Genomic DNA, 27,980 nt, shown 5'->3' on the forward strand with positions numbered 1-27,980 from the left:
AGTACCCACAGAGTGTGTATAATTGTTTCTTTACCTCTTATTCCCTAAGCATAAAAGATTTAGCTCTTTTGTGAAAAATATTCAAAGATTACTTTCTTCAAAAGATCACCAAGCCAAACATTTGGCCATATTTTTATTTACTACATATACTATAAACATATACAATACATGCTACAAAAAAAACATTTTTTTAAAAATTTAACTGTCAAGAAAGTGTATAGTGTTATAATACAATGGCACATGTTCATATTTTATTTCAAATTGGTTTGCTTATCATCCATTTCAAACCATTAACAGTGAAATGTTACTTAAGGATAATTAAAAATTATCTATTTGCATTATTAACAATAAACAATTCCAACAAATTAATAAGAATTAATCATGTCAAATATTAGTATCCAAAAAACGGGCTTTTGCAGAAATTATTATATAAAATATAGCAGCCAATTTCAGTTTATTTTGCTCTATGATAATGTACATATGCACTTAAATAGGATTCTAGCATTTGCTTTTGGAAGATACTTTTAACAAGTCCTTTGATTTCTTAAGGTCCAACAACTGTCACACCCAGCCAAATCTAATCCAACAGTTCATGTAATGGCTTTGGACAACCGATCATTGAGAAATTCTTACGATTTGGGTAGAGTTGCATGTTCCACCAATATTACATATGATGAAAAGAGACATTACAAGCCAATATCAAAATTGAAGCAAAAGAAAATACAAACATTCAAATCAGTTGTGACAAAGCTTTTCTACAAATATTTTAAATGTCATTTTAGGAAACCAAGATTTAATGTGTATTTGGATTTTACAGTGTCTATGCTCTAACTGAAAATTTAAGAGTAGTCAGATGGAATTAAGTCTAGTATTGCAAATCTGTCCATTCAACATCATTGAGCACCCACTATGTGCATAGCACTGTGCTAACATTTTAAAAGTCGAGTATTAAGGTCCTTATCAAGCATTACCTTAGTGTGAGGTAAAAATATATTAAATTAGCGTCAACTCATTAGTTTGCTTGTGGTACTGTACGTAATCCTGTGCCAGCTGGCTTCCCTGTGCCATATAATGAGCTTCTGCACAACCCTCATTCACTCACACAAGTATCTATACACCAACTGTGCCAGGCATTGTGCTAGTCACTGGGATACCATGATTTGGCATATGTTCAATGAACACAAATTAATCTTAACCTATGCAAAACAATTGGAAAGCTACATTACTTTTCTAAAATGAGGCCCAAAGCAAAAAACAAGGTGTTTCTATTGGTCACATCACACCACAGACCAGTTAAGTGCCTCTAGACTGCGAACTAACTTTGAAAGTTTCATACTGTAGTCTAAATAGCCTAGATCATTTCTGGTCTTAAAAGTCAATTCTTTGGAGCACCTGACCCCATATAAACCACTCCATACTTAAAAGGGTTTGTAAACTAAACTTGAACACAAAGAAAAAGAGCCCCAAATGAAGGCAGTTTATAACGTAATGTACTTCAAGCACTATTCTGGCCATATGAAATTAATAATACATAAGTAATTCATGATTGGTTCAAACATTTTTCAAACCACTAACCCTATCCCCAAACTCATGTAATTTTAACTTGACTTTTATACAAGTTGTACATAAAGCAAAGGGCAGAATTTGGCCCCCCAACCGTCTATGGAATATTCTAAGTGATTGGTCCTTCCACTCTACACACAAGTGACGAATTCCAGAGTCCCCTGATAGGATACTGGCACTCAGGAGAATGGCCCTGCTGGATCCCATTAGCCAGGAGTCTATTTAGCTGTGGTAGCAATGTGAACCTACTATGACCCCTTGAGGGATGGCAGAGAGCTGGGAGTTTGGCTGTCCATGCAGTGAATCCAATACTGGCTTAAAGCTATGCACTGAATAAAGTGCTCTGCACACCCTGCTTATCATCTGGAATGAAAATAACACTTATCTTGAGAATCAACCTATTTGTAGGTTTGGGGAAAAAGAATTACAAGGCTTGAAAGAATCCCAAGAAAAAGTATGAAGCACTGACTGGGAAGGAAGACAAATGCCTCTTGTAGTGTCCTCAGAATTCTCAGGATTTGAACTGTCAGAATGAGTCATACAATGGTCATGTTGTATAAATGAAAACGCAATCCCACTGGGTACTATCACACGGTGCATGATTACTTCATGGGGGTGGAAGGGAACAGTCTATTGCCATTTGATAGCATGATTTCAGAATGAAAATAAAACCATTGAATAAATCAGGGTAAGCAGTGTGCAACACTTCTCTCCTGTCCATCAGTTTTCCACAGGTTGATTTGTATTGCCTGAGAGAAAGAAGGCAAGATACCTATCCCTTCAGATACACTCAGGCAACGTTGCTACCATCTAAAATTGCCAATTCAAAAGTTAACACACTAGCCCTCCAGTTTCGTACCCTGAATATGGTAAATAAGACTAGGGATGGAGTAGTTCAGTCTAAAAGAGATCACAGGTAACAGAATGCTTATATAAACTAGACTGCTTTGACATCTGTAAGAAAATTGTATAGATGGCAATTGGAAAAAAAAAAAAAAGATTGTTCCCATCTGTGAGCAAAACTGTTTGTTGAGCTATACTCAGCTGAAGTCCTCATCGGGATTCTGTTGATCCAGCAGACGGACATGTGTGAATGGGAAGTGACCTCGTTTGCCATTACACTCCCCTTCCCACTGACCACTCACATTAATCTTCGTAACCTTTACCAGCTCACCGACCTGCAGGAGGAGAATAAGGACAACACTTTATTTCCAGTTACGAATGCAAGCTGAAAAACTCCATTCCTGGTTAGCCATACCCTGCCCACGTGATTGCTCTAGGGCTGATATCACAGAAATGGCTATTCGCTGCCTCCCAAGCCCCAGCCACCAGACCGATTACTTGTGGTTAATGCAGGCAGGAGGAAGAAGTGATTTTAGCAGTGCAGAAAAACACAGAGTACAGAAGATAGAAGGGATCCTAAAACATGATTAGAAATCTCAACTGTCTCTGGAGGAGCAACCCTACCTAGAATGATCTAGTATTTCTTATCTTTGTACCCACTACTCTTAGCTCCCTGCCTGACCCACACTGGCCCTCCTACCCCTGGCATATAGCAGCACAAACCCCCAGCCCACTCTCGTACACATATCCTGGCCTGCTGCTGCTTGTAGAGCAGAAGGCAATCATGGGAAGCATACTTCATTTGGTCCCAGAAAATGAAGTGTTCTCATCACCTTCCTACCAAGGCAAGGCTTTTCCCACTTGAGCAGGTACAGGCCAAGACTCCAAATTCCATCAGCTCCCTGAAAGACCCCACCTTCTTCAGCAAGTTTTACTTGGCAGGCCACTGCCTGCCAGTCCCCCCACTCCCACCCCACCATGTACTGACAGACCTTGTTGCTCCCTCAATGCCACTTGGTACTTGTCCATTAACAATAAGGGGACATCACGTTTTTGCTGTTACAAAAAGCTTCCTGTTGCAACATCAGATAATTTTGACAATCTAGGATATACCTCTATCTTATTATGAATCTTAAGACAAGGTCTGATGAATGGATTCATCCTGTAGCAAAGTATTTAACAATGGTGAGGTAAGTCCCCAAATGTCACTGGACTAAAGAACTTTATGACTATCCTTTAATTATGAACATCCGCGTTTTGAGCAGGCAAGTTGTTTCTAAACATTACTGTTCATTTGGTTTTATTAAATTAATAACTACTACATATTTATCTTTTCATAAAGTACTATAGAGAGCATTTTATATAAATTATTTTCTAATAATCATTATACCCCTATAAGACAGGAATTGTTTTCATTTTACGTATGAGAAACTGAGGCTCAGAGCAATTACATATTATACCTGAGGTCACAAAGCCAATGACAGGGCTGAGATTTGAGGCCAGAAATACCTGGCTCCCAAGCCCATTTATGTTCTTTCTGCTATACCAAGAACGTTCAAATTATGCTCCCACAGCCCTGAGGGTTCCTTCCCTAAGAATGCAGGCCAACTACTGGCCAAAGCCAACCCAAGTCTAGGCCGGGGCCTTCTCTTAAACCAGCTTGATCTCACTCACAGAGGAAACAGGTTGCCTACTGGCCAGTCTACAGTTTCCTAAAGAATTATCTGAAAACCGTAGAGGCCTAAAGTGGTTGTGGGGGTCATAGGATGCTGAGAAAAGGAAGACAGAAACCATCGGATATTAGAGAGACAAGGGATAAGACACAAGTGTGAGAAAAAGCAGCTTGATCTGTTGATAGTGAAGGCTAACGGTGTAAGGGGAGGAGAGGGAAAAATGATAGTGCATGTACATCTTTCCAAACAGATCCAGTTCCTATAGGCTGCTAGCACCACGGTTCTGTTTATTCCCAGCAATCTTCCAATACAGTTCCTGACATCTGAGCAGGCCAACTATGACAAGCAAAAATTTTCAGTCTTTGAAGAGAGGAAGCCCGGAACATCAAGTGAAAATTTCCTTGGTAGTAAAGACAATCTAAAAGATTTCTTCCTATATCCCCAATTCTAGTTCTCAGACTATCTCACTTGTTCTCTTCTTTTTAAAATCCTTGGGACTTCCCTGGTGGTCCAGTGTTTAAGAATCCGTCTTCAGTGCAAGGGATGCGCGTTCGATCGCTGATTGGGGAACTAAGATCCCATATGCCGCAAGGCAACTAGGCCCGCGCGCCACAACTACTGAGCCCGCAGGCCACAACTAGAGAGAAGCCCCCACGCCGCAATTAAGACCCCACGTGCCGCAACGAAAGAGCCCAAGTGCTGCAACTGAGACCCAATGCAGCCAAGTAATTTTTTTTTAAAAAGTGCGAGGGAAAGAATATGAAAAATAATACTAATAAAATAAAATTCTTGCAGTGTTGCAAGAAGTTAGCCTCTACATAAACTCCATAATGTGACTATTCCTTAGTGAATTTTCCTTGTTTCTGAACTGTCAACTACCTTTGACTTCCCACTCTTCACACACACACACACACAACACGTTACTGGAATAATTGCCCGTGTGCTGCTAGCCCCTTGCTATGATACAGTAAATTATATCAAGTGCAGCACTCCCACCGCCGTTTTTGTTATTTATTTGTACTATCTGTTAAAACACTCATGTTATACTAAAGTGCTATTCAGGTAGCTGGACCCAGAATAATAACAAGTCCCTGACCTTAAGAAAGAAGAAAACATTTGCGGGGATGTGTTTGCTCATGTCAAAAATCTAAATTGCCACTCATGTTAGATTCTCCTCCAGATGGGGATGAAGGGGCCAGTTTCTTTCAAGAAGCTGGTTTAATGACATCCCAGCTGTCATATCTGAATCCATCATTTTACTGATATTAGAAACACACCCAAGGAACATGAGGGAACATTCTGGAGTGCTGAAAATGTTCTATACTTTCATCTGGGTGGTTGTCACATGTATATATACATGTAAACTCACTGAGCTATATACTTAGGATTGGTACGTTCTACCAAATGATTTCATATCTAAATTAAAAAGTGAAAAGAAAGGAATGTTTGTTATGTTTTATCCAGCTTTTCTAGGTGTTTTGTAAAAGATCGTTCTTCAGGATACATCCTTAAGCCCACCATTCTACTTGATACCAAAATCTAGGTTTAAACACCTCTCTTTTACTATAAGATTGCCATTATTCTTAAGCATTCAAAGTGTTGTCTCAAATCACATCCCAAAGAGCCCTCAGTGACGGGCAGGTAGAAGTGTGGACCACCCACCCCCTTGCTGTTAATCAGCACCACAAAACCACACTAGCTTCTCCACAAACAGGGCAAAACCTGCTGACCTGCCCTCAGGCCTTTCTTCCTTCAGAGTTCGAAGGGAGAAATGAGTTGGGGCTCCCATACGGCAAGATGTTACTGGGGGGACGAATGAAGTGCAAATTAGTCCTTTGGACAACATCAGAGTCTGACATCATACAACATCTCTGATGTATACACTCTCTTGGTTCTACCCTACAGAGAAGGGCTCAGGAAAAGCACACCATCTTCCAGAATCCAAAATCTTTTTTTACAGTTGCTTAGGTTCTTGGCAGAGAAGTCCAACCACCACAGGGTGGGAAAAAAAAAGCTGTGTTATGACTCTGAAACGATTCTGATTTTTAAATGGATAAAAGAAGAAAGTTGTAAGTGGTCAATAGGCTAATTAACCTGCACAAAGCTGCCTTGAAGTACAAATACTTTGAGGAAGACCTTATTAAAATTAAATACCCTAAAAAAAATTAATTAATTAATTAAATACCCTATGTTTAATACCCTATGGGTTCTTTCTTCCAAAATATTCAAAGCACATGGGGACTGTTGGGGGTCAAGAACAGACAAGTCCCAAAGGCAACATGACTATCCTTTAGAACACATGAGGCCCTCGAGCTCCAACAGGGTGGAAGAAAGGGTAGCTGTCGAGCCTGGGGCTGAGTGCAGGAGGGGATGGGGCAGTCTAGGAACATGGTGCTCCATTAAGTCCAGTTCTTTCTCCAAGTCAGACATGACACCATAATTTGTGCTCCTCTTCCTGTTAAGCAACAACACTCTGAAGCAGAATTCCCCAAGGCCAGACCAGGGGATGCATATAGGTTTGAAGCTTGGTGTACTACTTCAAAGACAAAGAAAGCAAAACTGAATACTTGCCCCAGAAATGTTACAATTTTAAGACACAAAGGAATGTACTAATCAGTGAGTGCAGTAATAACTTAGTTCTAACACTACTGATTTCAAAATTCAAGTTATAGATGGAAAAAAAAATCCTCATCTGCATACTAATGAAAAAGAAAGAACTTATAAAGGACCTAAAGCACTATGAAGCAGTTAACCTTTCCTTTTATGAGGCAGACCTCACTAACACCTTGTAAAGGAGAGAGAGTGATGATTCTTTCACCACCAAGGTACTATTTTAGAGTCCATCAGTTCCTAGCCTCTCAACCATATACCACATCCTCAGGAGCAAGTGCACAAGTAAATTATGGCACCATCTGTAAAGAGGACTGAATGTGGTTACTTCAGTTTCTTCACTCCCAGGGAACTTGAGGAACACACTGGTTTGTTCCCTAGCTCTGTGTAGTTCCCAAGGTCAATCATGATCTTGGTACAGATTAGTCAAACCTAGAATTGATCTACAAGCCAAAAAAAAAAAAAAAAAAGAATTGATCTAGGAGCAAAAGATTACCCAGTTCACCTTCACCAGTGAGTTCCAGTGATAATGAGAAAGAAATTGGAGCCCAAATGGCATTAAACAGGAGACATCAGGGAGCTGTGTGACCTAGTCAGCTGCTGTAACCCCAGGTGACTGCTTTTCTAGTTTGCCTTCTAACATGAAAGGCATCAACAGTTGCCAACGTTCCTTTGATCCAGATTTGCTGCACGATTCCAGTGAGCTCAGGGCAGGAAACACACATAACTTCATATAAATAAAACCAGGGAAACCAAGTACTGAGATGGAGTACAGGGACCTTGTGTTCAAATATTTTCAAACACACCAAGAACACATTTAGTAAATATTTCAAGATTTGACTAAAGGAGGAAAAAAACGTACGAAAACTACAGCAATCTAAGACAGGGGTCAGCAAACTATGGCCCATAAGCCACAACCAGCTTGCTGCCCCCTCTGTAAATAGTTTTACTGGAACACAGCAAGCTCATTTGCTGTTTTCTACGACTGCTTTCTAGCTATAATGGCAAAGTGACAGAGGCCAGATGGCCTAAAAGTCCTTTACAGAAAGAAAAAGTCTGCAGACCCCTGATCTAAGGAATAGGTGATATTTAGGGTCCATCTAAAATCTTTCAAATCAGTGAAGACAAAGTGACGACAATCCAGCCTTAATGATTCACTTGCCTCAGAGATGGACTGAAATTGGCATGGCTCATATTGGTGGAAAGTTGCAGGTTTTGAGATTTAACTGGTAGGTAGGCTTCCTGGTGTAGAGCAAAAGCACCTCACTGAAGATAGGTCTTACCCTGATTCTAGTCCAAGTCAGAAAAGATTTTCTATAGACCAACAACTAATAATGACTGCAACTAAGTTCCCCATCCCCTTGGTGAGAGGTGGGGAGATGACCACATAGAGCAAGTACATTTTAGCTCAACATAAAGAATTTTCTAAGAACTAGTCCAGTGAACTAGACCTGAGGTTCCCAAACTGTACAGTGTCAGAGGCACTGCAGCAAATTCAGAGGGGTGCCACCAAGTATTTTAAATTTTTGAGGGAAACACAGCAATACTTGACACCTCTTATGTCACGTGAACTACCAGCTAGAGGCAGTTAAAAATTCTGACATCAATAGACATTTCTCCAAAGAAGATATACAGAGTGCCAACAAACACATGAGAGAATGCTCAACATCACTAATCATGAGAGAAATGCAAATCAAAACTACAATGAGATATCATCTCACACCAGTCAGAATGGCCATCATCAAAAAATCTAGAAACAATAAATGCTGGAGAGGGTGTGGAGAAAAGGGAACCCTCTTACACTGTTGGTGGGAATGTAAATTGATACAGCCACTGTGGAGAACAGTATGGAGGTTCCTTAAAAAGCTACAAATAGAACTACCATATGACCCAGCAATCCCACTACTGGGCATATACCCTGAGAAAACCATAATTCAAAAAGAGTCATGTACCAAAATGTTCATTGCAGCTCTATTTACAATAGCCCAGAGATGGAAACAACCTAAGTGTCCATCATCGGATGAATGGATAAAGAAGATGTGGCACATATATACAATGGAATATTACTCAGCCATAAAAAGAGACAAAATTGAGCTATTTGTAATGAGGTGGATAGACCTAGAGTCTGTCATACAGAGTGAAGTAAGTCAGAAAGAGAGAGACAAATACCGTATGCTAACACATATATATGGAATTTAAAAAAAAAATGTCATGAAAAACCTAGGGGTGAAACAGGAATAAAGACACAGACTTACTAGAGAATGGACTTGAGGCTATGGGGAGGGGGAAGTGTAAACGGTGACAAAGCGATAAAGAGGCATGGACATATATACACTACCAAACGTAAGGTAGATAGCTAGTGGGAAGCAGCCGCATAGCACAGGGAGATCAGCTCGGTGCTTTGTGACCGCCTGGAGGGGTGGGATAGGGAGGGTGGGAGGGAGGGAGACGCAAGCGGGAAGAGATATGGGAATATATGTATATATATAACTGATTCATTTTGTTGTGAAGCTGAAACTAACATACCATTGTAAAGCAATTATACTCCAATAAAGATGTTAAAAAAAAAAAAAAAAACTACAATGAGGTATCACCTCACACCAGTTAGCATAGCCATCATCAGAAGGTCTACCAACAGTAAGTGCTGGAAAGGGTGTGGAGAAAAGGGAACCTTCTTGCACTGTTGGTGGGAACGTAAATTGATACAGCCACTATGGAGAACAGTATGGAGGTTCCTTAAAAATCTAAAAACAGAACTACCATACAACCCAGCAATCCCAGTACTGCGCATATATCCTGAGAACACCATAATTCAAAAAGAGTCATGTACCACAATGTTCATTGCAACTCTATTTACAATAGCCAGGACATGGAAGTGACCTAAGTGTCCATCGACAGATGAATGGATAAAGAAGATGTGGCACATATATACAATGGAATATTACTCAGCCATAAAAAGAAACAAAATTGAGTTATTTGTAGTGAGGTGGATGGACCTAGAGACTGTCATACAGAGTGAAGAAAGCCAGAAGAAGAAAAACAAATACTGTATACTAACACATATATATAGAATCTTAAAAAAAAAATGGTTTTGTAGAACCTAGGGGCAGGACAGGAATAAAGATGCAGACATAGAGAATGGAGTTGAGGACATGGGGAGGGGGAAGGGTAAGCTGGGATGAAGTGAGAGAGTGGTATGGAGAAATATACACTACCAACTGTAAAATAGATAGCTAGTAGGAAGCAGCTGCATAGCACAGGGAGATCCACTTGGTGCTTTGTGTCCACCTAGAGGGGTGGGATAGGGAGGGTAGGAGGGAGATGCAAGAGGGAGGAGATATGGGGATATATGTATATGTATAGGTGATTCACTTTGTTATAAAGCAGAAACTAACACCCTATTGTAAAGCAATTATACTCCAATAAAGATGTTAAAAAGAAAAAAAAAAAAATTCTGACATCAGATTATACTACATCCCTTTCAAAGATGTCAATCTTTGTAAAGCTGGGTTTTGGCAGTTGCTATGATAAAAATCAAGTACTTCATGAAAATAAGTGTAGAACAGGAAATGAAGGTGGCAATGTTCCATATGATCCCAAGGTCTGAGAAAATGAGGTGTACACATCTCATCAGTTAAATAACTGAAGTGATTTTATTAAAACAAAAATATTATTTTCTTCCAATTATTTTTATTATTTTTTCAAGTGGGTACTAAGTTATTAAGATATAAATATTTAAGCTGTTTGAACCTACTGACTTAATAAATGGAATTGTTAAGTATTTCATTTGGCCTGGAACATTGTAAAATATTACTGAAACACTATGGGTTCTATGATCCAAGAAAGTTTGGAACCTCTAGACTACACTGTTGTGGATGATAGAGCTCCCCAAAAGTAGAGATAATTCAAATACATGTTTAAAAATCATTTGGGGGGTCTTCCCTGGTGGCGCAGTGGTTGAGAGTTCGCCTGCCGATGCAGGGGACACGGGTTCGCGCCCCGGTCCGGGAAGATCCCACATGCCGCGGAGCGGCTGGGCCCGTGAGCCATGGTCGCTGAGCCTGCGCGTCACAACGGGAGAGGCCACAACAGTAAGAGGCCCACGTACCACAAAAAAAAAAAAAAAATCATCTGGGGGTGGAGGGTCAGAGAGACAGGGATACGGGATTAAGAAGGTACAAACTATTATGTACAAAACAAGCTACAAGGGGGACTTCCCTGGCAGTCCAGTGGTTGGTACTCTGCGTTTCCACCACAGTGCGTGCGAGTTCAATCCCTGGTCGGGGAGCTAAGATCTCACATGCCGTGCGGCGTGGCCAAAAAAAAACAACAAACAAACAAAAAACAAAAATAAACTATCAAAAAATAAAATAAAATAAGCTACAAGGATATATTTACAACACAGGGAACATAGCCAATATTTTCTAATAACTATAAATGGAGTATAACCTTTAAAAATTGTGAATCACTATGTTGTACACCTGTAACTTACATGATATGGTACATCAACTATACTTTAATTTAAAAATTATTTTAATTTATCTCTAAGGATACCAGAGGGCCTGCCTTCAATGTCCAAGAAGCTGGATTAGTTACTTCCAAACTCTCTTCCCATTGAGATACTGTAATCTGAAATGAAGAAGTCCAAAAAGGATGGAAGGAGACGGAAAGTAGACACCTGTCTCAATGAACAATACAGAAATCTACAGCTACAATTCCAGAAAAAGACAAACTGAACACAGCCAAGACTTGTCACTCAGGTTCTTCTACTTTCTAATCTCATTTTTTCTCTCTGGATCACAGGGAAAATTAAGGTCTTCACTCCGCTTTTCCATACATAGGTCAAAAGGCCTAAATAACTTAAGTTTCACAGAGTTCCACATGGGGAGATGTAGAGTTGACGTAGTCACTGCTGCATATAATCAGGGACCCAAAACACTTTACACCGTCCCTTATCTGTGCTCTGCAGGACAGGTCCATGCCTAAGTCCACCTGAGAAGCTCCCTGGTTACTCAGAAGTCTTATCTACCAAAGGAAAGATGCCAGAAAATGGAAGTTACATGATTAGTACATTTAAAGATAATGGGGGGGGGGCTTCCCTGGAGGCACAGTGGTTAAGGATCCACCTGCCAATGCAAGGGACAGGGTTCGATCCCTGGTCCGGGAAGATCCCACATGCTGCGGAGCAACTAAGCACGTGTGCCACAACTACTGAGCCTGCGCTCTAGAGCCCGTGAGCCACAACTACTGAGCCCGTGTCCCAGAAGCCACCGCAAGGAGAAGCCTGCACACCACAATGAAGAGTAGCCCCCGCTCACTGCAACCAGAGAAAGCCCACGTGCAGCAAGGAAGACCCAATGCAGCCAAAAATAAATAAATAAATAAATTTATTAAAAAAGATAATGTGAAGGACTTCCTTGTTGGTCCAGTGTTAAGAATCCGTCTTGCAATGCAGGAGACGCCAGTTAGATCCCTGGTCAGGGAACTAAGATCCCACGTGCCACAAGGCAATTAAGCCCAAGCGCCACAACTAGAGAGCCTAAGTGCTGCAACTACAGAGCCCACGCGCTCTGGAGCCCACATGCCACAACTAGAGAAAAGCCCGCACGCCTCAATGAAGATCTCGCGTGCCACAACTAAGACCCAATGCAGCCAAAAAATAAATAAATATTAAAAAAAAGAAAAAATATATAATGTGATTATTCTGGACAGTCTACAGAGGCATAAAATAAACTTTAACACCTGCAATTTACAAGATAAATTCACTATTCAAGTTCTCATGGAGTCATAAGCAGGAAACAAAAACCAATCAAATCAAAATCTTAGATCAGCAGCAGAGCAACTAAGCCCGTGTGCCACAAGTACTGAGCCTGTGCTCTAGAGCCCGCATGCTGCAACTACTGAAGCCCATGCACCTGGAGCCCTGGCTCTGCAACAAGAGAAGCCACCGCAATGAGAAGCCCGTGCACCATAACAAAGAGTAGCCCCTGCTCGCCACAACTAGAGAAAGCCTGTAAGCAGCAACGAAGACCCAACGTAGCCAGAAAAAAATAAAAATAAACTTCCATTTCTTTAAAAAAAAAAACCAAAAAACTTAGATCAAATCTAAGATCAAAAAGATAAAAGGTGCCTCTGCACTGTTCTAGTGTTACTTCCAGTGTTTCTCCTTCAAAACACTCAGCATATCTACATTTGTTTAAAATCCGTCTTCATTAGAAGCTCCGGATGGAACAGATGGATGGTGTCTTCCTGGTTCAGTTATATTCCCCCAGAATTACAGTGGGCAGAGGAATACCCCTAATTTGGTTGTTAGCTAGAATTAATCCCTTCTTTCCAACAGGCTTCATTCCTACTAGAGAAATCTGATGGGCAGAAAAGAGGAAATAGGCATTAACTTATATTCTACTGGAGGACTCTGTTCACAGCAAATATACCATGCAGGAAACAGCCATCTGTAAGATGAGGACAGGTGGATCTTGAACAATTTTTTAAATTTATTTTTTAAAGTACAGAAACCCTCTGTACTTAAAAAATCTTAGAGAGACCCTGATATATAACACAGTGAAAAACAGAGTTGCTTTGATTAAAAGCAAGAGAGGGAACCCAGAATCTTGCATCCTCAGCTACCTCCTGGGAAATGTTAGGGCACTGTAGAGCAGTCTGAACCCTATTATGTCTAGGGTTCTATCCAATTCTAAAATGCAATGATTCTAATTTATCATTTTCAAGTTAACTGTAAGACTCCACTAAAACGTGCCTAGCTCATCTACAGATCTAAATTTATAGTGGGTCAAATATAGCAATGAATATTTTTCTTATCAGAATGCTACAGTCAGAAAGCCAGAGTCTCCTTATCTTACCTCCTAGCCTCATCTCAATAGGGATGAGGCATCAGCTCCTATGAAAAACCAGAGATGGGAAAGGAAAACTGCCTCCCTGCATAGAGAATACAACTAAGATATGCTGTCAGTGAAACCACACAAAACTTACACTGAGGAGGGCAGCATCACTGTTCTAAAACAAAAAGAAGCACAGATTGAATCTGGGTATGGTTGAAAAGGCACCAAGGTAGATCTGGGTTCCTCATATCTCCACCTCCAACTAGTTTAAACAACCCATTCGATTTGTCTCAAGGTAAGTTTTTTTCATACAACGAATAAGGATATCTAAGGTCTTCTCCAGCTCTAGATTTCTATGATGCTAAACTAACATCATGTTTTATTAAGTACATACAGTGTTTTAAAGCTATTATTTGGGGTATCTGTTCTAACTTGAAAGAAGCTATCTTTATCAATCAACATATGTGGCTCAAAACTAATATCCAATCAAAAAAGAAAACTTACTGAAATCATAAACTAGTCTTCCACTTTAGTTTTTATTTTGCAAGATTTAGGTTTCACAGTAGCAGAACAGCTCAACCATCTTTGGGCACTAAAGCCTCTAATCAAGGCAGGCATCATTCAAAACAATTCTGGTGGGACTTCTGTGGTGGAGCAGTGGTTAAGAATCCACCTGCCAATGCAAGGGACACAGGTTCGATCCCTGGTCCGGGAAGATCCCACATGCCGCAGAGCGACTAAGCCCATGCGCCACAACTACTGAGCCTGAGCTCTACAGCCCGTGTGCCGCAACTACTGAAGCCCACGCAACTAGAGCCCGTGCTCCGCAACAAGAGAAGCCACCGCAATGAGAAGCCCGCACACCGCAACGAAGAGTCGCCCCTGCTCGCCACAACTAGAAAAAGCCCGCGCACAGCAACGAAGACCCAACACAGCCAAAAAATTAATTAATTAATTAATTTAAAAAACAAAAAACAATTCTGGTAATTCCCTCGTGGTCCAGTGGTTAGGACTTGGCGCTTTCACTGCAGTGGGCCCGGGTTCAATCCCTGGTCAAGGAACTAAGATCCTGCAAGCCACACAGTGCAGCCAGAAGACAAAAAAAACAATTCTCTTTGAGAAAGGAATTGCAAATGGAAGCAAAATTAATGTGATAACTATTCTCTACTGGGTGTCAGCTGGCTTGTTCCAAGAATGCTATTTTCACACTCCAGCCCCGTGCTAACAGAGTCTGCAATAAATGTCAAGAGTCACAACTGTCATGAGCACAGCACTGTGTTGGTTGTTGCCATCATCTGAACTTAAATGAAAACATGAGGCTAGAAACTTGTTTTCCTTACCCTCCAAACTCTAAGTGGGAAAAAGTGGTGTGACCTAGACAATATACATTTCATTTCTCATCAAAACCAGGACACAATTAAGTCACAACATGATCTCTTAAAAACACACATTTTTCAGTCAAACCTGTAAGACCTAACTAACCCTCCTTTGCATCTATTATTCAGAATGTAAAAGAAAAATTTCAAATCCAGCAACATCAGAGACTACTTCAAATAAATTCCAGCTCACTGTACAGGCTAATACTCCCACTTAAAGGGCAGCTCCCCCGCCTCAGTGTATAAACATGACCCAAAGGAAACAAAATTTAGAGATTTCAGTTTACAAGAATATACTTTTGCACCTTCTCTGCTAACTTGTGCTCACAAAACTTCAGCCTGTGCTTATGAAATTTAGCTACTTACATTCAAGTTACCATATCTGAAAGGCTCTGAAAGATTGGAAAGCATGCTACTTCTACACTAGCTTTTATGCTGAACCACTAGCTCTGCATAACTCAGAAAGGAAGAAGAAAAGAAGGGAGGGACGGAAGGAGAAAGAGAGGAGATAAGGGACAAAGCTGTGAGTGCTAAAGACAGGAATAAATACAATGCAATGGTTGGCGAGAGGAGGTGGGCTACCAAGGATAACTATTCACCCGTAAAAGGCAAAACTTTATTCCTCAGGAGGAACTGGCTTCTTGTCTATAAAATGCATTAAACAGAGGGCTTCCCTGGTGGCGCAGTGGTTGAGAGTCCGCCTGCCGATGCAGGGGACACGGGTTCGTGCCCCAGTCCGGGAAGATCCCACATGCCACGGAGCGGCTGGGCCCGTGAGCCATGGCCGCTGAGCCTGCGCGTCCGGAGCCTGTGCTCCGCAACGGGAGAGGCCACAACAGTGAGAGGCCCGTGTACCACAAAAAAAAAAAAAAAAAAAAAATGCATTAAACAACAAAGACCAAGTAAACCTGCTGCTCCTGGGAATTAATACTTTTGGGTATGTATCTCTTCATACCTATACACTTTACCATTCCTCCTGAATTACTTGATGAATACAATCAATCAATGGTAAGAAACCCCATACCCCCTAAAGTAAAAACATTATATTTTTATAAGAAAATTAGTTTAAGTATTTTGATAGACACCACTTACTGTACTCAAATCTGTGTGAGCCCACCTTGTTTTAGATAATGATAAACAGAAAGAAAGAAACAGATTAGAACATAGAAGATGAGAAAAAATATTTTAGGTTAATTCCTGTGAATTCAGGTAGTGTTATTAAAGTAGTCAAAGTATGGTTTAGTAGATCAATCAGAACATTCAGTTATACAGTTTTAAGCTTACTCATTCCAAAATAGGTTTTCCATAAAAAAGAGAAAACCCAACATTAAATGCCAAAATCAGTACTTAATGGTAAAGTACCATTCGACATCTATAACAACATCACAATGCTGTTGCTTGTATTCAGCATTCCTACAAAGCTCTAAGAGGTCTGAAAGGGAGACCCTGTAGCAGATCTCTTCTTTCTACATTTTACACGTTATGTACCTCCAAAGCCAAGGCTGTCTTGTCGTAGGCATTAGGGACTCGCTTCTGGATTACCCTGGCATAAATGGGCCCATTCTGGAGGTTAGGGAGCGGAGTGTTGACGCTGGGTTGGGCATAGGGCCCGGGCTCCGGCCCACCCAGTGGCTGTGGGTGGGAACCCTCCTGGTTACCTCCAATCAGAGCCGATACTGAGGCGGAGGCAGGTCTATACTTCTCGACGTAAGGGACTGGAATCATCCCCCTCTTGCCTTCGCTGTCCTCCGCATTCCACCACTGCTCTTCAGGCTTATCCCGGATTCTCAGGATGTCTCCTTTCTTAAAGGGAAGATCTTCTTCATCATTCCCATTAAAGTCAAAGAGGGCTCGTACATACTCTGCCTCTTCCTGCCTGAGAATCACTCCACTACCCTGCCTGGATCTGGAAACTGGTTCTATCAATGTTGTAGTGTCCAAATAGTGTATTTTGTAGAATTCCAGTAAAGCAGGCAATGAATCAAATTCTTGATCTCCTATTCGGAGTCTGGAGGGGCTCACCCCTGGAAAAAAACAGAGCAGGGTATTATTTAAAGATATATTATACTGGAGATGCAATGTAGATTTTAAGCATTTCCCAAACACATTTAGTCAATATTTAATCAGAAAGAAACAAACAAACAAACAAAAAAAAACCTGTCTAGAATAAATAACTGCTTCTCCTAATAGTAAACTAAAATCATACTTTGTAGCTCAAACATTCCCCAGGAAGAAAGATGCCTATCACCACCTGCAGCAGAGTCAGAAGGCTATGATAGACCAACCACACCAGTCATGACATGCTCTCATACTGAATCAAAGACAGAGCCACATGGAGACTTCTTGCTCATTCTCCCCAAGTGTTCTGTTGCCATTCCATTTACAGGGTACAAACGGTTCAAGGCTGTGTTACAATCTTCTTTTCAACCTCAGGAAATGTAGCAAGCTCTCCTTTTTCATAAGTTGCAGCAGCTATCCCAGGAAGAGGTGGGGAGAGCTTGATATCTATACCAGGATCATACATTCGTATCTTCACATCTAGAATGTACAATTCCTAATAAGAAAAAATTTTAGACTATCTTTTTAATCTACAATTAATGACCTCAATCTCTCTTCTGACAACAAACTAAGAAGCTAACTGCTTGAAAATCAACTCATAAGATCTTCACTTAAATAAAACATGGAAACTGGACTGTTCCCTTAGAAACAAACAGGTCTTGAAAAAGGTAAACAAGGATGCTCAGGAAAATAAAGAAGGGTTAAAATCCTCAAACTGATGACACACTGAGGGTCCAAGAGAAAGGACATATTAGGAATGCTTAAAATTCACATGACACAAAGATGTGTGAGGCCTTTGACACAGGGCATACTTTAAACTGCGTTCCCTCCCTATCCTGAGATTCTAGAATTGAAGGATAATAAATGAATGTATTTTGCTTCAAATAAGAAACAAAGTTTCTAATGAGGAATACAAACCTTTAACTTGCATTCTGCTAAGCACCCAAAATATCAGTATCTTAATTGGATTGTTTACTATTTGGTTTCCTGATAAAGGAATGCATAGCTCTACAAAAACTTTTTCATGGAGTTTTTTTTTTTTTTGCGGTACGCGGGCCTCTCACTGTTGTGGCCTCTCCCGTTGCAGAGCACAGGCTCCAGACGCGCAGGCTCAGCGGCCATGGCTCACGGGCCCAGCCGCTCCGCGGCATGTGGGATCTTCCCAGACCGGGGCACGAACCCGTGTCCCCTGCATCAGCAGGCGGACTCCCAACCAATGCGCCACCAGGGAAGCCCATAAATACATTTTTATAACTAGATTACTATAATTTTATACCTTGCCCCTTTTCCTACTGTAAAATAAAAATGTTTTACTTTATACAATATTCTATTATATAATATTTATATAATAAAAATCTCCCCATATTCTTCAAGAATATGACTTTTAATGGCTATAAAATATTCCCAACTTTTCACTATTGCAAACAATGCTGTTATGTTTTTGTTCTGGTCTACTAATGAACATTTTTATTACTTCCTTACGATAAACTCCTTGAAATGCAATTGCTGGATCAAAGGGTAAGAACATTAAGGTTTAGGGACATCCTGGCGATCCAGTGGTTGAGACTTCACCTTCCAACGCAGGGGGTTCGGGTTCGATCCCAGGTCGGGGAGCTAAGATCCCACATGCAGGCCAAAAAACCAAAACATAAAACAGAAGCAATACTGTAACAAATTCAATAAAGACTTTAAAACTGGTCCACATCAAAAAAGAAAAACAAAAAAAACATTAAGAACATTAAGGTTGGACTTCCCTGGTGGCACAGTGGTTAAGAATCCGCCTGCCAAAAAAAAAAAAAAAAGAATCCGCCTGCCAACGCAGGGGACACGGGTTCGAGCCCTGGTCTGGGAAGATCCCACGGAACAACTAAGCCAGCACGCCACAACTACTGAGCCTGCGCTATAGAGCCCACGCACCGCACCTACTGAGCCCACAGGCCGCACCTACTGAAGCCCGTGCGCCTAGAGCCCGTGCTCCGCAACGAGAAGCCACCGCAATGAGAAGCCCGCACACCACAACGAAGAGTAGCCCCCGCTCACCGCAATTAGGGAAAGCCTGCCTCACCACAGCAGCAAAGACCCAATGCAGCCAAAATAAATAAATAAATAGTTTTTTTAAAAAAATAATAATTACATTAAGGTTTATGTTGCCAAACTGTCCTCCAAAAAGTTTGTATAGTTTTACACTCCCACCAGTAGTTTATGAGTTCCCATTTCCCCCATATCCTTGCCAAACAGCAGGGATATCTCTTCTTAAATAACATCTTTGATTGTTTGAGGTTTTTCATGTTTATTGACTATTTGTACTTCTTTTGTGAAAGTTACTTGTTCGATTCCTTTGTTAAGGGAAACAGCCAATCTACCCTCTCCACTCCTATTAAGACTAGCCCCCCCATCTAAAACCCTTTGCCATTAATGCTGTGAAACAGGAACATTGTGGTAGCCCAGCTGTCTAAATCACTTCACCACTCTAAAAAAATGAGACCAAACTATTTCGTTCAATGTTAGAAGAAAACACTTCTTCCAGAAAGACCAGAAAAAGTACATTTAAAATTCTCTACTGGAGACAGGTGAGGAGACAAACTTTGGAAGTTAATAAAAGTCCTCAATACAGAATGAGTACTGATGAGTGCCTTCTCTTTTCACCCAAATGAAAGAAAGATCAAGACACAATTGAGAGGACAGATGCACATTTCTTATATTGCAAAAGTCCATCTGTGGAATTCATGGCTGTAAACTAAAACAAGTTAATAGCCCACATTCAATAATGTTGGCTGTCTCTCCAACTCAAGATGTTGAAATACATGCCCAAACCCAGGACTGTCCATCTATGGCAAACACTCATCAGACACCAGCATAATGCAACCCAATAGCTCCAAGTACAGGACTGGAGAGATGATTTTGGTTATGACCATACCAGAGCATGGTGGTGCTATATTCTGGAGTTTCTCTTCACTAAAGCGGATCACTGATGGGCAATTATTCCTATTCAAGTCTGGTAAACGAGATGCATGGCTATCTCACCTATCACCGGTAGGCTATAGTGAACTTTCAGGTCTGTGGAACTATGTTAAGGATAGGGTCAGTGTGAGCTCCAAGAAGACCTACTTAGCACTGCCTGGTCAAGAAAGCCTCCAGGGCAAAGTGGTAGGGAGAACCTTCACACCAGCAGAGCACCCCAGCTTAGAAAATGGTCCTGATGACACCTGGGAAGAAAAGCTCCCTTGCTAGAATTTACCCAACTACATTCCAAGGTACAACAGCTAATATGGTTTTCACTAGTCACCCTTTTGGGACAGTGGTTGGCAGACTGTACGTGCTTATTAAGTGTTAGCTATTATTCTTTTTTTAAATATTTTTATTTACTTATTTATTTTGGCTGCACTGAGTCTTTAGTTGCGGCAGGCGGGATCTTAGTTGCGGCACGCGGGATCTAGTTCCCCAACCGGGGATCAAACCCGGGCCCCCTGCATTGGGGGCATGGAGTCTTACCCACTGGACCACCAGGGAAATCCCATGTTAGATATTATTCTTAATGAACATAACTCTGAAGTGAGGAAAAGTTAAATCAAAATCTGTTCCCCGTTTGAGAAACTCACAGCGTAGTTGGGGATACAAGCATACACAGTGTGGTTAGTAAGCAAGGAGTGTAGCAGCATGTCTTAGGAAGACATTATTTTTTTCCCCTGGCTTTCACTTCCAACTGGAGACATGCTCTTACAAAAACTAGTGGCAACAACAAATTATGTTCTAAGATACAACAAAATCACAATAAAAGAGCAGCTCTTTCTGTTCCTGAACAGTTTTTTTTTTTTTTTTTTTTGCTCACACTGTGCAGCTTGGGGGTCTTAGTTCCCCAACCAGGGATCACACCAGGGATGGAATCCAGGCCCCCAGCTGTGCAAGTTCCAAGTCCTAACCACTAGACCATCAGGGAAGTCCCCTGAATGCTTCTAAGGTACTCTTTTCATTCTAAGATGGCAACTACTCCCTTCCATCCACTGTTATGGTTTCTCCAATTACTGTACTATCCCAAGTGAAATGTGTTTTGGTTTTTTTTGGGGGGGATTGGGGGGTGGGATAGGGTTTAGAAGAACAAATAAGACGACTAAGCCAAGTCCCTTAAAAAGATCAGTGTGAGAATTCTGAAAACAAACCGTCAGTTCATCTGCCAGAAAGGTAGCAAGTTGGTTCAATTCACTTCTTGCTCAAATGCTTCATGATGTGAACTGGGCCCACTATTTTTTTTGTTTGATTTTTGCTTGGCAATTCCAACAGACACAAAAATACAAGGAAAACACCAAGTGAAAATTTACCTATAAATTCTTTACCTTTCTTTAAAAAAAACTATATATATATATATATATATTTTTTTTTTTTTTTTGGCCACGCCAAGCGGCTTATGGGATCTTGGTTCCCCAACCAGGGATCAAACCCAGGCCCAGGACAATGAAAGCATGGAGTCCTAACCACTGGACTGCCAGGGAATTCCCTCTTTTCCTATTCTAATGACACTATAATTATTCCATAGAGGAATACCTGTTTTTGTGTACTGCTGCAGCAGTTACAGTTAGATATATGGGGCAATCAAGCTTTGCTGATCCAGAAGAAGAGAAGAAGGGGGAACAGAACATACATAAGCCCCAGATAAGCCCAAACCTCACCACAGCTATGCGTTCTGGTTCCTTTTCCTTAGTTCATCTCCTTCCAACCACAAACAGCCAAAGGCAGGAAATAGAAGGGCGGGAAAGGAAGGAGATACAGTCAGTCAGTCTAGAGAACAGAACAACAGAGTTCTCATAGCTGGGACTTGGAAAACCTCACTGACTTGTTTTACATTAAACCTGTGCTGGATTCTGAATGTGCAGTTATGAACACAATCAGAAATCAAAATCAATGCAGTCAGAAGTATCTTTTAACCAAAAGAGTTGTACATGCTCAACTCATTACTTCTAAGCATTTCAGCCCTCAAGTTACATCAGTCTTTACAAGACCACTCTCTGGAGGTTTTATGAAGAACACCCAAGAGCTCTGTGGGCTAAACAGGCCAGGTCACTTCTGGCATGGGCACCACCACAGTGGCTCCATCATCAGCCTCTCAGTCTCACAGCACTTCCTCTTTAATTCTCATTCCCTCTTTCTCCTCTGCCTATGCTATTTATAGAGGCTGCTTAAGCACTCTCACTACCTGTCCAATACAAAGGGCTAACAAGGCCACTGACTTCCATTTGAGAAAGTATACTGGGAAAAAAAAAAAAGTCATGAAGAACCTAGGGGCAAGACGGGAATAAAGACACAGACCTACTAGAGAATGGACTTGAGGATATGGGGAGGGGGAAGGGTAAGCTGGGACAAAGTGAGAGAGTGGCACGGACATATATGCACTACCAAACGTAAAATAGATAGCTAGTGGGAAGCAGCTGCATAGCACAGGGAGATCAGCTCGGTGCTTTGTGACCACCTAGAGGGGTGGGATAGGGAGGGTGGGAGGGAGACGCAAGAGGGAGGGGATATGGGGATATATGTATACATATAGCTGATTCACTTTGTTATACAGTAGCAACTAACACAACAATGTAAAGCAATCATACGCCAATAAAGATGTTAAAAAAAAAGAAAGTATACTGAAGACGTTATCAAGATGTACGGTTTCCTAAGCAAATAGAACTTCCTAAAAATGGTGGATGTCAGCATGGTATACTTTGCAGATTCAGACTCACCAGGTTTGATGAATTCTATCTCTATTTCCTAGCTATATTAGCTGTTATTTAACTTCTCACAGGGCCTAATTCCTAACTAATAAAGTTCCTGAAAGTAGCTGGTATATTATAGGTGCCCAATAAAAAGCAAATCAGTTTAACACACACCCCCAAACCTCCGAATTCCTTTAGAAGTTTTCAATTCATCCCCAAATCCAGAGTCTGCTGCACTGTTTCCTAGAGAAGCTTCCACAGAATCTCAAGATGCTTCTCAAGAAGTTCCGTGGTCAAACTGCTTTGAAAGACCCAGTATCCAATACCTGCCTCTCTTAGAGTCATAATTTCACATGAGCATAGTAAAGGCTTGGAGAAGTTCTGCAATAAATAAACCCACCTCCTTTTACCAAGGAATTTTTTTTTTTTTTTTTTGGTCTAAAACCTTTAAGTAACTCACTGAAGAACTTCTCCAGAACCAATGAATGGAGGGATACTCTAATATTAAAGAGCAAATCATGAGGACCAGACTTGAGAACTACAAAGATGAGGTAAACAAATGAAACAGATGCTGAAGGTACAAAAAGGCAGCAGTAAATAACGCGCAGTCCCCTAAGATCTCCAAAAGTGTCTTGACCCAGCACCACCTTGAAGAGGCAGTACAGTTATCACCCTAGCTTCTACCCCCACCCCCAAAACGAGGCAAGTTTTTATGCTCCACTCACCCACTAGAGCAACAGGTGGGAGGCTTTGGGTTGAGCAGGTGACGGCAGGCGCCATCTTATTTCCATGTACTGGATCCAAGGTTCTTTCACGCTTCTTGATGCACCCCACCCCCCTCCACCCAGCACTTACTCCTTCAGACATGCTGTAAGCCTCTCAAAGCTGAGAACAGTTTTCCACCTTGCTTCAACTCTTCCCTCTCAACCACACAGATTAATATACCTAATGCTTACTGAGTACTTACTAACTATATGCCAGTTCCATTCCTAATACACTAAAACTCACTGAATCCTCGAAACAACCCTATGAGGTCAGTATTACTATTTCTCCTCTTTCACAGATAAGGAAACTGAGGCAGAGAGACGTTAAAGAAGCTGCCCAAAGTTATATGAGTAGTAAGCAGCAGGTAAGGAAGGTTCAAACCCAGGCTTCAGAGCACAAGCTTATAACTACTTTCCCAAGTCATATTTACTCAGTTTTATTGATTGTCTACTGGACAAGGTCTAGTAAAACCTCATGTTCCAAGAGGAAAAAACTAGTGGATCCATCAATGATTGCAAAGTCTTTCCAAGAGGTACAGCTGACAGAGTATGACCAGTAGACTTGACCAAGCCCTGTGCTATGGCCCTGGGGCACAGTCAGGTCACTTCCAGGCAATGGCAGCACTGGTAGCCTGTGGGAGCTAAACGCTTATGTTAAAAACAAGTTCACTGGTGGGGACTTCCCTGGTGGTCCAGTGGTTAAGACTCCACGCTCCCAATGCAGGGGCCCGGGTTTGATCCCTGGTCAGATTAGATCCCACATGCCACAACTAAAGATCCTGCATGCCACAACTATGACCCAGTGCAGCCAAAGAAATAAATAAATATTTAAAAAAACAAAACAAAAAAACACCGAACAGGTTCACTGGAAAAGGTTGAGAATACCTGCTCTATTTTGTCCCTATGCCTCTAAAATCTGTATCTAAGCCATTCCATACAAATTCATCTTCTACATTATCTCTACAAAATACACTATATAACCCTAAACAAAAAGCTCATTTCCCATATTCAATCTGCCAAATAAGGTTATTAAAAGCCTCTTTGTCACCAACTTCAGATAGCAGATGTGTATTCTCTGAACACTAAAGCCAGTTTCTTCTTGTCATTCTTTCCTTTTGGTCTTTAAACAGAACCTGGGACCGAGGGCAGAGACAAAAGTGTTGAGTCCTCAAAGTGCACTGTGGGATCTCAAAAGAAAACTGGCTTTGACAGAAAGGAATACAGTGTAATAGTGTCAGCTCTCAGGTCACAATTCCTAGGTTCAAATTCTGGCTCAGTCATTTACTAGCTGTGTGACTTTGGGCAATTTACTTTATCTCTCTCAGTCTCCTCACCTATAAAATGGAAATATTTTAATAAGTGGAGATCATAGTACTTTCCTCACTAGATCGTTATAGACAGTAAATGAGACAAGGCACATAAAGTATTCAGAAGAAAAAAAAAAAAAGGGGGGGGCTTCCCTGGTGGCGGAGTGGCTGGGAGTCCACCTGCCGATGCAGGGGACACAGGTTCGAGCCCCGGTCCGGGAGGATCCCACATGCCGCGGAGCGGCTGGGCCCGTGAGCCATGGCCGCTGAGCCTGCGCGTCTGGAGCCTGTGCTCCGCAACGGCAGAGGCCACAACAGTGAGAGGCCCGCGTACCGCAAAAAAAAAAAAAAAAAAAGTATTCAGCAAACTGCCTGGCATAGAATAACCAGTCAATAAATGTTAGCTATTAATATTGTATATGCCTTTCTAAAATTCAAGAAATTCTTCTGTGTGGTTTCAAAAGAATAAGAGCTGGACGGGGAGGGGGAGAACAGAGACTAAATAGTTTTTATAAAGACAGCAACTGAATCAATTGCCCTATGTGGAAAATAGGGTACATGGCAGAAAGAAAAATGACCACAATGCCCATGAACTTTCCACACCCCATGCACAAACTTTAGCAATCCACACCTTCTCTCTTGGGCCAAGGATCTGACCTCATATCTGTTATGAAAAGGTGGAGCTCAATATTAAGGTAAGAGCTGAGATTAAAGTTGTAACACCAAGATGTGGGGAAAGCTCAAATAAAACTGCCTGCTGCTATTTCCACATTCTGCAACCAACAAAACACATACACAAACAAAGTGTTGAGAATTGAGTTTCAGGGACCGTTTGCCATCATGTCACTGCACAGTAATGCAAAACCCTAAACACCATGAAGGTGGTAAAAAGTAGAACATATTTGATTTAGGGTAAATACAAAAATATTCCCATCTCATGTTATAATGCTATTAAACCAACCAGACTGAGAAAAACCTCAGATAACTGTGGGCTTAAATATCCCCACGCTTGGGACTTCCCTGGTGGCGCAGTGGTTAAGTATCCGCCTGCCAATGCAGAGAACATGGGTTTGAGCCCTGGTCTGGGAAGATCTCACATGCTGCAGAGCAGCTAAGCCCGTGTGCCACAACTACTGAGCTTGCGCTCTAGAACCCGTGAGACACAACTACTGAGCCCGCGTGCCACAACTACTGAAGCCCACACACCTAGAGCTGGTGCTCCGCAACAAGAGAAGCCACCACAATGAGAAGCCTGTGCACCGCAACGAAGAGTAGCCCCTGCTCACCGCAACTAGAGAAAGCCCGCACACAGCAACGAAGACCCAACACACCCCAAAATAAACAAACAAACAAACACATAAATAAATTTATTAAAAAGAAAAAAAAGTTAAAAAAAAATCTCCACTCTCTTTTTAAAATTGGTATGTGTTAACAACAAAGAGACTACCCCATCTCCCCATTTCTGGCCAGAGTGAATAAATCTAAATTAGGACTCTCCTAAAAGGGCAAGTCTGCAAAGGCTGGTTCAGGAGCCTCCTAATTCACAGGAGATTGGCCTGGATCTCGTCTCAGCTGGTCAGGATGAACCTGCTTCAACTTGGGAACAGTGAGAAGGTGCTAAGACTCTTGGTGCTGTTACACAGATAACAGCAACCTCAGAATTACTCTGTACCTCACAAATCTCAAGTACTAAGTGCCTAAATCTCCTTAATACTCCCCAAACAACTCCAATGGCATGGGTAAGAGAGTCACATCTCAATCTCTGGCAAGGAAGATCCGGTACAGATAATTTAAATTCTCAGAGAATCAGCTCAGCAGGGTCTGTTCCCAACATCTAGGAAGACTCAGGCCACAGCCCTCAAAGTTACTGAACAAGGAGAGGCCCTGGAGTACAAGACAGACAATGCTGAGGTCCAAGAAAAAAATGAAGTTCCATTCACTTTCAGGGAAGGGATTGTCTCCACTGTCTTATTTCTGAATTATTTCCTGAAAAAAAATCTTTCCTCCACTAATCGCTTTGAAAACTAGAACCCCCTCATTGTGGAGGACAGTCTCTGGACGCTAAGATCTCTTGAACACAGTCAGCCGGTCATCAGCTTATTCTGGGCTGGTCACAGAGGCCTTTCTTTTATAACCAAGGCACTTAGCTCACCACCTTCGTCCTCCGCGGGGGAAGAGGACGGTAAAAGTATTTTGGAAAAATGCCCAAGAAAGGAAAAAGCTGACCGGTTTCCTGAGGGTGTCTCCATCCCTCCCGGCCAGTATGCGGTGACTTCCTACCAAAGGCCACCAGGGGAGTATGGCCAAACCCGGCTCTCCAACACTGCAGGAAATGTTTCAAGCCTAAAAAGCCACTTGTAGGATTATCGGATTCATTCCGGGCACCGCTGCCAAGTGATGCCCCCGCAGTGCCAACATCCCCCTCAGCTCTTTTGTCCCCACGTTGCTCGGCCCTGCTCTGGCGCTAGCCCCACCCTGGGGCCGAAGCAGTTCCCCTTCCCCTGGGCTGTCCTCCCAAGTCACACCCAGAGGCCTGGGTCAGCGGCTCCTCCTCCCCCACACACTCCCGCTCGTCCGTGGGAGCGAGCCCCGGCAGCTGGCTGTCCCCCGGGCCACGGTCACTCCGGCCCTCTGCCTACGTCCCTCGTGGGAGTCAGCTCTCGAGGAGCAGCCGGCCAGGCTGGGGAGTTACGCGGCCCTCACCCCCACCCGGGGCCTCCCGTCCCGTCCGTCCCTCACCGGGCGGAGGCTGGGCGGGCGACGGTGGCACCGGCGGGCGCGGGCCGCTGCTGTTGATGATGTAGTGGGAGACGCGCGAGTTCTCGGAGACGCTGAGCACATAGTCCCCGGGGCTGGTGCTCGAGTCCCGCACCAGGAACACCCCGTGCCGCTGGCCCTGCAACAGCGCCACCGCCTCCTGCCGACTCAGCCGCCCCCAGTACCAGCTACTCCGCTCCTCCGAGTCGAAGTTGCCTGCCATGGCCGCCTCCGCGCCTACACGCTGGGCCGCCGCCGCCGCGCGCGCCCCTCCAGCCCCGGCGCCCGCCGCCCAGCGGACCGGCTCGGGTCTCAGCCTCTCAGCAGCGCCCGAAATGGCGGCGGAGGCCGCGGGCCTTCCCCACCGGAAATGACGCGCTCCCTGTCCCTGGGAGGATGCCGGGAAGGGGACCGCGGCCCGCCATTGGGAGAAGGGCAAGGCACAGCTCTTGAGCGCACTGCGCATGCGACCTCTTGGGCGTCGTCGCGTGGCGGGG

The 27,980-nt window shown here is 42.5% G+C and overlaps 1 protein-coding gene across 3 annotated transcripts; it reads right to left on the reverse strand.

The window, feature by feature from the left end:
* Nucleotides 1–99: 99 nt before the first annotated feature.
* On the reverse strand, nt 100–27,851 carry CRK (CRK proto-oncogene, adaptor protein). Of its 3 annotated transcripts, none has more exons than XM_027130572.1 (3): nt 27,466–27,848; nt 16,393–16,928; nt 100–2,741 (listed from the first exon to the last, which is right to left on the reverse strand). In XM_027130572.1, exons 1-3 carry the CDS (start codon nt 27,704–27,706, stop codon nt 2,604–2,606), a joined length of 915 nt encoding a protein of 304 aa, XP_026986373.1. In that variant the 5' UTR covers nt 27,707–27,848; the 3' UTR covers nt 100–2,603. The 3 variants fall into 3 exon arrangements, with proteins under 3 accessions (XP_026986373.1, XP_026986374.1, XP_026986375.1); XM_027130573.1 differs by having other exon boundaries at nt 105–2,741; nt 16,563–16,928; nt 27,466–27,851; XM_027130574.1 differs by lacking the exon at nt 27,466–27,848 and adding an exon at nt 23,381–24,869 and having other exon boundaries at nt 105–2,741.
* Between the last annotated feature and the right edge of the window lie 129 nt (nt 27,852–27,980).

The sequence above is a fragment of the Aethalodelphis obliquidens genome, unplaced genomic scaffold, assembly GCF_003676395.1.
Source record: "Aethalodelphis obliquidens isolate GAN/ISIS:26980383/991018 unplaced genomic scaffold, ASM367639v1 scaffold38, whole genome shotgun sequence".
Lineage (NCBI taxonomy): Eukaryota > Metazoa > Chordata > Mammalia > Artiodactyla > Delphinidae > Aethalodelphis > Aethalodelphis obliquidens.

Coding starts and splice junctions, on each gene's coding strand:
- CRK (XM_027130572.1), bottom strand. CDS start 27,706: ATGGCAGGCAACTTCGACTCGGAGGAGCGGAGTAGCTGGTACTGGGGG. Junction 16,929..27,465: donor GCCCGCCCAGCCTCCGCCCG/GTGAGGGACGGA, acceptor GTTTTTTTCCAG/GGGTGAGCCCCTCCAGACTC. Junction 2,742..16,392: donor AGACAGCCTTGGCTTTGGAG/GTACATAACGTG, acceptor CTCCTCCTGCAG/GTCGGTGAGCTGGTAAAGGT.